The 13,803-nt window shown below is 36.1% G+C and overlaps 1 protein-coding gene across 30 annotated transcripts in view; it reads right to left on the bottom strand.

The window, feature by feature from the left end:
* The window catches only part of KCNMA1 (potassium calcium-activated channel subfamily M alpha 1), a 416,512-nt gene that overhangs the window by 192,108 nt on the left and 210,601 nt on the right, over positions 1-13,803 (bottom strand). For all 30 annotated transcript variants that reach the window (XM_064145471.1, XM_064145472.1, XM_064145474.1 and 27 more), the window contains exons 4-5: positions 2,948-3,041; positions 792-903 (exon numbers count right to left, since the gene is read on the bottom strand). In XM_064145471.1, coding sequence (XP_064001541.1) covers positions 792-903; positions 2,948-3,041 — 206 coding nt within the window. The remainder of the gene's footprint in view (positions 1-791; positions 904-2,947; positions 3,042-13,803) is intronic.

Below are 13,803 nucleotides of genomic sequence, written 5' to 3'. Positions count from 1 at the left end.
CAAATAGTGATGCTTCACATGTTGTCTAAAGACACAGCATTTACAAAGTATGCCACTTCTAGGAACTTTCCCCTGAATAAAACCTCACAAGTTTTGACCTTCATTTTACTTAACTAGAGAGAACACACAATTTCTACAAGAAACTTCATATGCTGCATTATGTGTATTCTTGAACTGAGTTATTTTCTCTGCATTGCTTCATTTTGTATACTCTTACATACAGCATAGGCTTTTCTAATGTGTTTCTACACTGTATAGGTACATCAGTGTTTCAAAAATGTTGGTAGCAGTCTGAGGTATTTGCTACTCACAAGTTTCTAAACACATGACAGGTAAGCTCAGCAGGTACCTACACAAATTTCAGTGCTTTTAAAATTCAACTACATTGGCTCGACCTGTGAAAAAAACCCCTAGATTTCATTGTGTACAGCAATTGATGGCAATCCAGTGCAGTGCATTAATGCTCTGGATCACCTGTTCAAGTTCAAGTAAGCTGAAACAACTATATGAAGTTCACAGTTCTATTAAAAATCAGGCACGTTACACAGTAATTTACCACGGGAGTTGACCACCACTTAAGAGTAGGAGATTATATTAATGAATCAAGAACAAAATGGATTTAAGTGCTTCTTCTGACATAAACCCACCTTTCTGCTAAAATGGTGAATTCATTGCAAAACAAACATTTTTCTGCTTCCATGATGTCACAAGATGAAGTATTTCTCCATCAGAATGTTAAGAGTTTAAGTATTTTTATAAGAGAAATTAAAAGGAAATAATATTTTACTTACCAAGCCAACTTCTGTTTAAATATACTGACACAAACACTGGAGGAACCGTGAAGAAATCAACTACTGAATTAACTTCTAGCCAAAACCATAGCTTGTCATTGGCTGCTATGAACTGAAAAAGAGAAAAACAACAAATGATGTGATGAAAGAATCAGATTGTGCTGCTGGTGGTTTCAAGCATGTGCAATATCTTCCATTCTAAAATATTAAACTTCAAAGTTAGTGAAGAAGCAATTGATGCTTTAGGTCAACTCAGACAAAATAACATGTGTCAACCACCAAGTCTTTCTCGTGCATTGCTTGGTAAAAGATCATTTCTATGATGAGTTGTAGTATCTGCACTGAAACACATTTTCTCTGCATTTTAACAACATGTCAGTGATTTTAGAAGAGTACAGAGGTATCACATTTGCTGTAGCACACCAACATCTTGGTGAATTTACTGTTCTCAAGTTTGTAAATAAGTGATAGTCTACAAAGAGTCCCATTGTCATCTTGCCCAGAGGTAATCACCAGGATGACTTCTACAAGGCACAACTCAGGACTAAGGACACTTCTCCTTCCTGACTACAAAATCAGCTTAGAGAAAACTGGCAAAATTGGATGACAAGGTCATCATAGTTCCAACTTGCCTATTCACCTGTGTGCTTAAATGAAGCCAAACTACTACTCACACTCAAGTAATAATTAAATCATATGCTTTTATATACATATGAAATATAAATACAAACAAAAAAAGAATTACTGCACCACAGATATTTAACAGAGAAATTTTACTCATGGAAATCTTAAAACATAGACAAAGATATTTCAAACCAGGGTGCTTGGGTTTTAATTACTGACAATGTGCACGGTCTCTTTTGCAAAGCAAATACTGACATTCTCTAGCCACTTAATCTACTTGGCCCTAGAATCACTTCACAGCTTGAACAGAATTTTGTTATGGTGCACACTAACTTTGCTCTACATAGAATATTAAGAAAGGAGACTCTACTGATATCAAGAATGTCAAAATTATACTTAAGAAGACAAACAACATGAGCAGCATTTGCCTTGGAAAAGAGTCAAACCCAAAAATAAACTGACGTTTTGTTAGTTGTATTTACTCAATATCAATGCTCCAGCATGGAAACGATACAAAAATATCCCATTTCAGCAGAAGCTTTCTATTCACTTGTGTTGAATTTAGAAGTAGTCAAAATATTTGGAAGTAAAAGCTCTTTAAGCTGTCAGATTGATATTTTCATAACCTGCAATATATGTTCTAATCAGCATTTACCTTTCCACAGTCCACAACGTTTAGGCTTTCAAATAGGTTAAAGGGTTATCAAACAATGAAAATAAAGTCAGCTGAATGTAAAGGCTGCTCATATTTTTAGAAGGAAACTAGCAACTAAGAAAAGCCAATTTAATTACACAAGCAATGCTATCATGCTTGACCATCCTGTTCTTGTAGAAGCATTAGCATAATTCCGTCACTGACAAAGAATTACTTCCATACCTGCTGCATCTTTGCCATACTCTATCACTTGACTGTGTGCTAGCTTGCGCAATTTTAACTTCGTCAGCAGTTTGTAGACTTCCCTTCTGAGTTCTCACATAGTTAGATACTAGCCAACAAAGATTTTTAAATGGATATGTGCATGTCTAAACAAGTATTTTCTAGAACTGAAAATAAGCTAATATTTATATAATTGCTGGAAGAACAGATGGAGAAGGATGGGACAGTAAAATACTCCTTCGCTTTGAAGAAAGCTCATCATCGATCAGTGCTGGGTCCAGTGCTGTTCAACATCTTCATCAATGATGTTGATGAGGGGACAGTGTCTGCTCAGCAAGTTTGCTGATGAGACCAAACTGGGAGGCTTGGTTGATGTAGCTGAAGGCTGTATAGCCATCCAGCAAGACTTGGACAGACTGGAGAGCTGGGCACAGAGGCACCAGATGAGGTTCGCTAAGGACAAGAGCAGAGTTCTGCATCTGGGGATATTTACTATTACTACCTAAACGTTCTCAATCAAATGCTTTGCTCATGCCATTTAGCAATCAGTTTAATTTTGTCTAGCCATTGTAAAGCCACCCTATATTCAAATAGTCTAATTAGCTATATTGCCTCTCTGTCCCCTCAAGAGACATACCAAAGATATGCTACTTACACGCAGGCCGAAGTAGAGTAGGAAGAACACATTGAAAGCCATGTCGATCTGTAATGTGAAATCTTTGTAGAAATTCTGGCAAGATTCTATTGGGCTATTTGAAAGAAAAAGAAATCAGAAGAAATTGTCAGTATTTGAGTTTCTACTATATGGAATTTTTAATGTATTTCTTTAGAGACCAGGATTCAGAAATCACATCTCTGTTTTCCAGTTGTTCACGAGATACGAGCAAGCATTTCAAATCAATTCATTCAGTTAGTCATTCATACAGTCTTTATATTCACCTCTTCAGGTAATATGTGAGAATTAACATGCAAATACCTTTAAGTTAAGGACAAGCAGGAGAATACCTAAGGATTCTTTAGCCCCATATTAACCCTTAAAGAACTGACTTCTTTCTATAGGAGACATACCTATGATACTTTAGCAGCAAACCTAACAAGCACAAAGTCACGGTGAAACGTTCCATGTTCTCAATTGATGTAATTACATAGAACCTTAAAGGAGAAGGAGTTGCTTAGGAATACATTACCCATTAGCAACCTAGGGTACTTAGTCTTGCAGAATCCCTTGTTTACAAGAAGTTGGTTTGGGTTTGGCTTTTTCTCCTTGTTCTGACTTCTTTTTTCGTGTATAGCTATTTAATGTACTTTATGGACAGTACTATGAACCGAGTAGAAAAGCAGCATAGCCCACTGGTAAAATTAAATAACAACATAAATTGAGGAAGAATTTGAAGCAGTACTCTAAGGGTTAATTTCTGCATGCAGCTTAATTTAAATACCTTTGTGTGTGTCAGGCAGCCATTGCAAATTCTAGCTTATTATATTGTGCTTTATTTAACAGTGAGACAGGTCCAAAGCATACTCTATACAAACTGGTACTTAACAGTTTCATCTAAGGAAGGGGCTAATTCCCAAAAGCATGATGAGTGATTTATTTGTGAGGTTGCTAAAATAGGTGGGTGAAGCCACAGAACAATGTTGACGTCACAGACCAAACTGAAAGTCGTCCCAATATATGCTGGTGTATATACTATATATACATAATGTCCCCCCATATATACATATATATACACACACATATATTGCAAATGATCATGTCTCATCACAAGGTAATAAAGTGGAAAAATAGAAAATTTGATCATTTGGAGTTCAGGAAAACATTCTTTTTGGAAAGAAGAAACTTCTTTGGCTTCCCAGCTCAAATAAATCACTGGATGTAAAGGTAATACCAGTTAGTATAGCTGTAGCTCTGCAAATATAATGCTAGACTGCTCAACAAGCAAGAGTCTATGCCTTATGAATGTAAGTTACCTAACTGAAGGCATAAAGGAAATTACCTGGGCTACCAGGTCATTACACATGCAGCCATATTTTCCATTCCTTGTATACATTACAGGTCAAACAAGTTAAGTACAGCATGCCCTCTCCTTTCTTTAGATGCATGAATGTATACAGCAAAATTCTCCTTGATGTACAATAGGTTTATATTTTATGAAGCTTCAGTGCTATTGGAAATTAGATTAAAATAACTTTTAAGCTATCTGCAAAGTCATTTAAGTTATGAAACACTTCTGTTATACTTCAAACAAAGTTGATTTACAAAAGCAGGCAAAAGGGAAGAGAAGTTAAATGTTAACATACAGGACTGAAAACAATGCCTCATACTTTACAAATAAAGTGGATGTCATTTCAGAACCAAACAGGATCATTTTCCGGATGTCATTATTGAGAACAAAGGATTTTGTCAAAATAAGGTAGGCCACTCAGCCACCATGGACTCTACCAACAGACATCACAGGAAACAGAGCAGAAGCAAATGGAAGAGGTGTGCACCACCCCAGAGGCTTGAACACTTAATTCCAGGTTAGGTTCCTGTTAAAGCTGCAGAAATCTACTGAAGCTAATGGTATTCCATAGATTTATAACCAGGACAGAGAGAGTTTCATTATCTTCCTTTCCACAGTTATTTAGTACCTGTAGTGATTGTTAGGTAAGGTCAGCTAATGTTGCAGCTAACAAGTGTACTCTTGTACCACTGGCTTTTACAAAAACCTACAAGGTCTGAAATTAGCTAAAGCACATTTTAATCATGTTTGCAAACCACTCAGCACAGCAGACCACAATTCTGAGTTCATACTTTTGGTTAGCTAATACCAGAGCAACTTTCTCTACTAGTCATACCCCTAAAGCACCCTTCATGCCGTCAGAGGTGATCTCTCTCAATTTTTGTTATCCACTTTGATGGCAAACAAAATGTCCTTTACTCTTCTCTTTCGTTTTTTTGTCTTAATAATGATTATTTTGTCAGAAGGGCATGGCACTAAGGCTAGAGTACTCACAGGATGCTTTATACAAGATTGAATTTTTTCCAGATTAAATTTTAGTGACATTGTTCAGTTTGGATTTTTATTGTTTCATCAGGAGCACACATATGAGCCAAGAGAAAATTATATGGTCGCTAGTGTTCATCATTGCATCATTTGGTCTGCTGCAGAAAGGAAGTCAATTTGAACCTCCTCTTTACACTGCGTTTCCCAAAACCAGAAGTGCTCTAGTTCTTAACAGTCCCAGATAGTGATGTGCTGAGGTCTCCATGACTAACATTATCTGTTTTAAACTAAAATCAGATGACTTGTCCTATGGAATATCAACCCTTTAGGTCAGCAAAGGGTTCACCTTTGAAGGAAGTAACAAACAGTTAAAAATGTTTGTATTACTCTTCAATTTAAGCATGCTTCACTGTAAGCATGGGTTTAATGCATTTATATTGCTAAAATCCAGAATAAAACACACTAAAATCAATGGAATAACATTATAATAGCAATTATAGGAAAGATTTAACAGAACTGGATAAAAATTACAGTAAGGATGTAACTCTAAATGCAATATATATGTGTTATATGCATTTGTGATGGTTTGAAAGAGCCTCATTAATTTGCTACCATAAACTTAGGGAAAAGAAACCCCAACAAACTGCTGCAGCCATGACTACTTCTGTTTTAAAAGTAAAACCTCACAGCATCAATTTCAGTTGAGCTAACATAGGGATACTCTGCTGATGTTCTATCAAGGGATACAGTTCCTGCAGTTTCCCTTTGCCCCACCATCTTCTTACGCAAATGAAGTAACTGCTACAATCATGCCTGGGTTACACAAGCAAGACTTGAGAGTCTGTTTTGTTCAACGTTTACACCATGTCGTCCTCTGCTGAAACTGTGTGCTTTGGCCTACAATCAACATAAAAACTGCATCTAGGGAAATAACAATGGAGTTAGTTTGCCTAATTTGTGATAAAGACAGAACCTTATTTGGTTCTTCAGGCATACACTGCAGTCTGTTCATTTTCTCCCTTCCTCTCCTGCTTTTTAAACACTGCTATTCACTTCAGATTCACAGAATGGCTTAGGTTGGAAGGGACTTCAAAGATCATCCAGATCCAACTACCTGCCATAGGCAGGGACACTTCCCACTAGAACAGGTCATTGCATCCATTTATTTTTCTGTTCATTAGTAGTGTATTTTTATAGTAACACCAGCAGTTCTAAAGCCCAATTAAACAGGCATTAGAGACAAACTAGTCAAGCAAACAAGAGTGATTAAAAGAGAAGTAATAAAACTACTCTAGTTAAAACTGCACAGATGGAGCAAAATTTTGACCAAGTGTTCCCAGCACCCTTAAACACTTTTCACAGCCAGCATTTAAGCAATACTTTTCATGACACCTTTATTGCAGCTAAACAACTGATCAAACCCTGTGATCACTGCTGTTTAAATAACTATTTTTGTCACAAGTTTATTTCATGTATTTATTGTTCTCAGTTAATTCTGCTTCATTTGAAATTTTTCTAATGCATTTGAAATGCTTCTACCAGCATTACTCTTTCAGTAGCCACAGAATGAGTAGGAGAGGGCAAAAACCAGCATGCACTTAAATATTTGCTGAAATTACTTGTTTCTGTGAGTGTATTAATATGAAACTTCACACAAAAACACTCTTCATAGAGAACTTCCAGGATTCTGCAACTGCAACAGAGTTGAAATAAATCTTGAGTGTTTTTTATCATTTGCCCTCTTGACAGGAGCTGTAAATCCCTTATCTCCAACTTCAGATCAAAGCCTAGACATGTCTTAACGCCACAGTACAATCACTGCCATTATGAACACACGGAAGTAAGGGGAAGAAATTCTACATTTATTCAGACTTCAGGCCACTTTTGCAATCATCATGACATCTGTCTGAAATATGTGGCACAAAAAGAATACCCCACCCTAATAGGAAAGGTTGTGGACACCCAGTTTGGCATCTGAAATTGCTATCCAACAGAGAATTTAAAGTTCCCTGTTCCAAGGAAGTGAACTTGTGAATTTTTGGCATGCCACATGGGTCAGCTCCTTATATTTTTGTTTGTTTTTTTTTTAAACAGGCCTGCAAAGACTAAGATGGATGAAAATTTATATCTATGTATAATTATATATCAAAATACAAAATATTAAGACACATCAATCTAGTTAAATTTGGCCAAAGGCTTTGAAGACAGAAAGTTTTATGCAAAAGAAATCAACCACCACAAAAAAACCCTGTAACTTCAGGAACTTATGCTAGTATCATACCAAAGCTGCTACACCTTTGGAACTTTAAGAAGTTAGTGAAACAAAAAAAAAAGGAAAAAAAAAATCAGTGGATTGTCCCAGTTTAGGTTTTTAATTTTGGGAAGGAAGGTTATGTTCTGAGAGGTGGTACAAAAGCTAAATCAATTACTGAAATCAGACTTTTAAAAATCTAAATTCTTGTATCATGTAGAATGTAAAAGTCCAAAAAAAAAAAAAAAAAAGAATAAAAAAAAAACCTGCTACAAACTTCAGGTGCCCAAGAAAGAAATACAACTGCCTGAACAATATGACAAATGAGGAGCTTCTCATTTTCTCTGCTCATGACTGTTTTTATATTGCAGAAAAGTACATGATATGAAAAAGCAATAGTAAAATGTATGCTTTCTATCAGAAGCAATGTCCACCAATGAAAGCAAATTATAAAGGAAAGTGTAAGTATGTATAAAACCAGCAACATAGGCTGCTAAAATATAATCAACATAAGTGCAAAACTCATCAAGATCACTCAGTATTCAGAAGCACTTTAGTACCTCATAATTTAAAGACATTCCATTCACCTCTTCTCACTTTCAATTTTTATTTCAATGCAATTAATACATATTAATTTGGCAACAATTACATATAATTAATACATATTAATTTGGCAACAAAACTGTCTATTATGTGTTTTTTTAACTATTCTGTCTTATGGCAAGCTCCTCTTTAATACTGAATTTCCCCAGACTTATAGGCAAATCCAAATTTTATGAAGTTTAGAGTTAAAAAAATGCTTGGCACAACTTGGCCATGATTATTTTTACTCCTTTCATACACATTTTTAGCAGTATAGCAAAAGAAAATTTAAGGGAACAATGGTTAGGCTTTTTGACTGTGTTTCAGTGATGTAGTACTGAAGTAGAATTAAAGAAAAAGCCAGATGTATCTTCTAGTAAAAGCAACATTAATTTGATGCAAAATACTTTCTGTACCTTTAACCATGGTTTAGTTGTGCAGCTCAGAAGGAAGTAAGCAGTTAACATCATCTTACTGGAACAGGCATGAACATAGAGCAAAATTGTAAGCGTGGATGCCTATTAAATGTCAACCTAGTAAAACAAATAGCATAACTGAAACAACTCAGGAAGAATAAACGAGAGCCAAAGGTGTCAGACACCTCACAGTGATAGTATTTTTCTTACATCAAGTGGCTTTCATTATTAATTAAGGTAGTCACACAGTGGGGGGAAGAGGAGAGGGTCTTTTCTTGCAGCATGTATACTGGTCAGAAGGTGCCTTGGTAAGTGACTCAATTTAGAGGGCCTTTCATTGAGTCATAACATCAATGAGTTCATTATTTTTTTCAAGGCAAATATCTTCTAATTTACTTCACTCTCCCTTCACAGGGAGTTCCTCCAACAAAAGTTCCTCCAACAGGGAACTTTTCATTCAGTTAGAAATGCAGGATACACAGAAGGAGTTAAGTTGGTTCCCTTCCCAAAATGGAAGAATAGCCAGTTAGATGAGAAAAAGTTGAGGGCAAGGGGAAGACCCACTCTGCCTATAGCAGCAGCACAGTGTAATCTGCCTTCACAGCCCTGTATTTTAGGATCCATAGGCCTGAGAATCCCTAGTTACAGACATTCTGCATGCCTGGAGCTAGTGAGTGAAGCAGGAACAAACCCTTTCTCACTGCATATTGCAGACAGTTACGAATTGATAGCCAAGGACAATGCTGTGATTATATCTTCTGTCTTCTTTGTCATTGATAAAGATTCATTTAAAACATTTTTGACCACTCAGCCTCTTACTTCTAAATCCCCAGCTAACTGCTTATCCTATGCACACACATGTACACTGCTGGAGAACTTTGGGCTCCCAACACATTGCAGTGTCAAGTCCTGCACCTTCTCTCTTACATTCAGAGCCAAGATGTTGATCACGCTTGGTTGTCTCTCTCTCATCTTTTTTCATTGTACCTTCCTCCTACCTGGACTACATACTGGCTGTTACCTATCTTTCACTTCCTCCAAAAAACACCATAGAAACATTCCTGCACAACTCAGTGGGACTTTGCCAAGTACCCTTCTTTGATTCTCCATCTCTCCTTTGCTTATCGAATTAAACTGCATTTGTCTTTCTGGCCACAAAAACTCTGCGATTTCATCATGTGTTGAATTCACTTTGGATTCCTCTGCCTACTATCTCGTTTCCAAACCCATTCCTGCCTTGGTGGAGTGGCCTCCCTTCTTCATTTTGAGAGGCATCTTTCTCTTTCACATTCCTTTGAGAATGCATTGCTGACATGATTGACAATCAGCATCCTCATTGTTCCATTTTGAAGTAAACAAGCAGAATACAAGTCTGATCCAAACAAAAGATGAATTAACAAATAATGTGAAATGAAGCTATCTGCTAAGATTTCTTGACTACACCTTAATCTACACTTTATAAATTAAAAGCACCACAAGGAAAATGCTCTATAGAAACAAAGCAGGAACGTCTGTAGCTCTGCTTATCCCTCCTTTCTTTTCCTAACTCCTATCACAACATCTTCTGTCATTCTTTTTGAAATCTGACAGATCACAAACAGGCATTAGAAAACTACCCTTCTATTTCTAGCCTAATTAAAGAATGAATCACAACTCATCTGTTTTGCAGATTTCTTCTACAACTAAGTACTTCTATATTCTCTCCCCAGCACATAAGCTTTTTAGACACATCTGGGGCAAAAATTAACAGATTCCCTTATTCTCCTTCAAAAAAAAACTAACTAAAAAAAAAAAACACCTACAGAAAAAACAAGCAGCAACAGCATCACTTAGTAAAGATTTTTCTAAGAATCAGAGACATAGACATTGTTTTTCCTTCCAGCTCTTTCATTTTTCTGGATCTCATGGTAAAAGGATGAAGTATAGATGTGGGATTTTTTCAGTGGTGGGCAGCACACAGAGCATATGTTTTTTTGCAAAACACACTATTGACATCTTCACTGGTATTTCATAAGGTTTGTTGAGAACCACATACTAAGTAGGAAAAGTGTATTATTTTGTTTAGCATTGTTTTTTAATTGCTTACCATAAGCTGACAACATTACCAACTCTAAATAGTACTTACATCACCTTGACAAAACCTTTCTGAAGGCAAGCCAATTTTAAGAGAGCAATAGAGAAACAATGCCAGGGACCACCTTTTTAATCAAAGACTTCTGAGTGATACCACTAACATATTAAAGAGAAAAAACAGCAGTATTGTTTCAAATAATATTACTAGCTTTTTTGACAGGAGTTAATAAACTACTTCATTCAATAAGCATTCAATAAAATGCTTATACCCAATATGCTGTGTTATAGATTCTGTTCAACTGCATATTGTATTTACTACAGCTGACCATTTTGCATGTTTCTACTTTGTAATGAGACCTCTTTCTCTTAATCTCTTATTATTTAATGTGTTCTTTAATATTCTTTAGCAGTGTATCAAGGAGTAGTAAGTTGTTGTATCTGTTTTCTCACCAAGGAACAGAAAATTGGTGACATGAGAATGCAAACACGATATGATGCTGCAAAAAGATCACTGATCCCTTTTCCATGTTGACAGTGAACTGAACAAATGCAAACGGATCAACTTTTCAAGAAGTGTATCAGAAGCAAAAGAACTTTTTCAATCAATGAATATATTTAAACACTGGAAGAGGTTTGTAGGAAGAATGGTGAATCTCAGACTGTTAAAACAGTGGTTAAGTACATTTCAGCCTTGACTATATGGACCACTTAAAGTCCTTGTGTTTGCATACATCAACAGAATAATCTACATATGGATATTTCTACAGTCTTCTGCAGGAGAGGACCTACAAGTCATTGATCTCTTATTTAAGTCTTTGAATAAATTTATGTATAGCCACTCTTACCTTGCATCTGAAGGAAGAGTGACAGTTCCTGAGACTCCTTCTTGTTCTATCTAATCTATTTTGCAGCTGCTGTCTTTTAAAACTACTCAGAGGTGCTTTCCACGTTGGCTATCCACTTTCCTCAACATCAAATTTTCAACAGCTCACCACCATCACTGGTTTCCAGCTCTAAACACTCCTCCAGGACAGTGTCTTTTAATTACCATACTATTCTGTTGATCCTTTTAAAACTTGAACTTTTAAACTTGTCCAGCATCTGACTGCATTTTCAAAACACAGGCACCATCTCCAAAAATGAGTCTGTCCTAAATCTATACTATTAGACTCTAAATTAGCATTCTTTCCTTTTGTGCATCACAATAAAACTGAGCTCTAATTTTCTGCTTGACACACAAAACAGATTACTCCAGATGATTTTAAATATTCTTTTCATGTTTCATGCTTCTTTGCAGACTGTAATTAAAAAGAGATAAACTTGTCCTATGAAATTTAGTCTAAATTTAACTGAAAATAAAGAATATCAGACAAACTGGAGTGTTAAAATACTTCTTTCATCTGTCTTTTCTGCACTTCCTTTCTGCAATGCTGCAATGAAATTATCTGGCTACTCTCTACCTTTTACTGAGTAGTAGTAAACTTCAGCTTAAGCTATATTATTTTACCTAAATGTCAGTGGGTAATGTAATTAAGCAATGAAAGCCAGAAGTACTGCAAGTGGTAGAAAACTGACATCACATTATGGGATCAGCTTTTCTTGACAGGCTTTTTAGTGCATGCACCCAAATCTATTCTCATCTATAAAAAGCTATCTGCATTGTGTTAATGGTAACTCTAAGGCAGTCCCTAAACAATGGTTACACCAAGCAGGAAATGTTTCATATTTCAAACACACACATAACTGTAAGCATCAATCATCTACATTCCTTTGAAGCATCTGCATAAAGCCAGAAAATATAGTCCCAAAGTCATTTTCATTATTCCAGATTCATTCTCATTTCCTCATGAAGATCTTTTGGCTTTATCAGCATAAGAGGTTTTTAAGCACCCTAGTCATTTAATACCTGAGATACATTCAGGGTGCCATTAGGTCACGGAGCTCAACTACTTCCAATACAAACTACAACACACTTAGTATCCCTGTAAATTCTCACAAAGAAGTCTCTGATTTTATACTTGTTCCACTTCACTAAGAATAGTTAACAGGTGAGCTGAAGTAAAATAAACGTTCAACTACCAACAGCAACCATCTTAGACCTCTGAACACATTCTCAGCATCACATCAGATTAAATCTCAGCATCACATCATACCAACTGCTGACTTAATCCAGGTACTACTCATTCTCTACAGATATGAACACTTATGGTAGGCCCTCCTGTCAGTTTCCCTTTTCCTTTCCCTGGACTCATGGAGTATTACCACACATACCTTTCTAACACAAAACACATGTACACAGTTTCTGGATGCATATACTGTGGCTTACTTCCCACATGCATAAACCTGGAATCTAGCAAATTTTTCTACATAGAAATTTTCATGTCACAGCTGTTCCAGCTGTGGGACCCAATTATTTACCAGAACTGTCTTAAGAGCAAATTACCACACTCTTACACAAAAAAATGCTGCTTTTATAAAAGGCTTACTGAATAGCCATAATTGCCAAAAAAGAGAAAGACTTAAAACCGTAACAGGAAAAAAACGACAAAGATATTTCAGCTCATTTCTAGTTTAACTTTTCAGACATGAAAACTAGCCTGGATCCTGAGTGACAGTCACAATCACAGTGGCTTTTCTGAGTGAGAAAGGCAAAGTACTTTTTAGGCAGATTAATGACACTATGCCTTTCTTTTTTCAGCTGTCATGGTATTTCCATTAACAACGGGAAGAAGGTACTGCCAACACCTATAGCAGTTGCTCAGATCAATTATCACAAGCTTGATGCACAGTTACATGGCATCAGTGTAAGAAGAGGATTATAATTATGTTAAAAATTAATATATAGTGGCCCCCTTTTTTCCTACTATCATCTCAAAATGGCTTGCATTGTATCATCCAACATCTTTTTTCTCCTGGCTGCTGTGTGTGGGATCTGTAGCTAGGTTTATATACTGACCTACTAGAAAAATCAGAAGGACTAACTTAGTAATCCAATTTGCAAATGTTTCAAGAAAAAGAATTCCACATTGGCATGTGTCTATGCTTGATCAGTTTTACAGTCCTAAAAGTATTTTTGTCTGTTATAAGAAAAGCACCTGCTATTAGGTGGACTATAGGAAGAACCTCAACATTAAAGAACAAAAACACACCGCCTAAGTAATCCCAAATAATAGGTACTCTCAGGGCAGCAGAGCATCAA

Source organism: Pogoniulus pusillus, chromosome 6 (genome assembly GCF_015220805.1).
Source record: "Pogoniulus pusillus isolate bPogPus1 chromosome 6, bPogPus1.pri, whole genome shotgun sequence".
NCBI lineage: Eukaryota > Metazoa > Chordata > Aves > Piciformes > Lybiidae > Pogoniulus > Pogoniulus pusillus.
The sequence above is the reverse complement of the archived record's forward strand: the minus strand, read 5'-3'. Positions and strand labels throughout refer to the sequence as shown.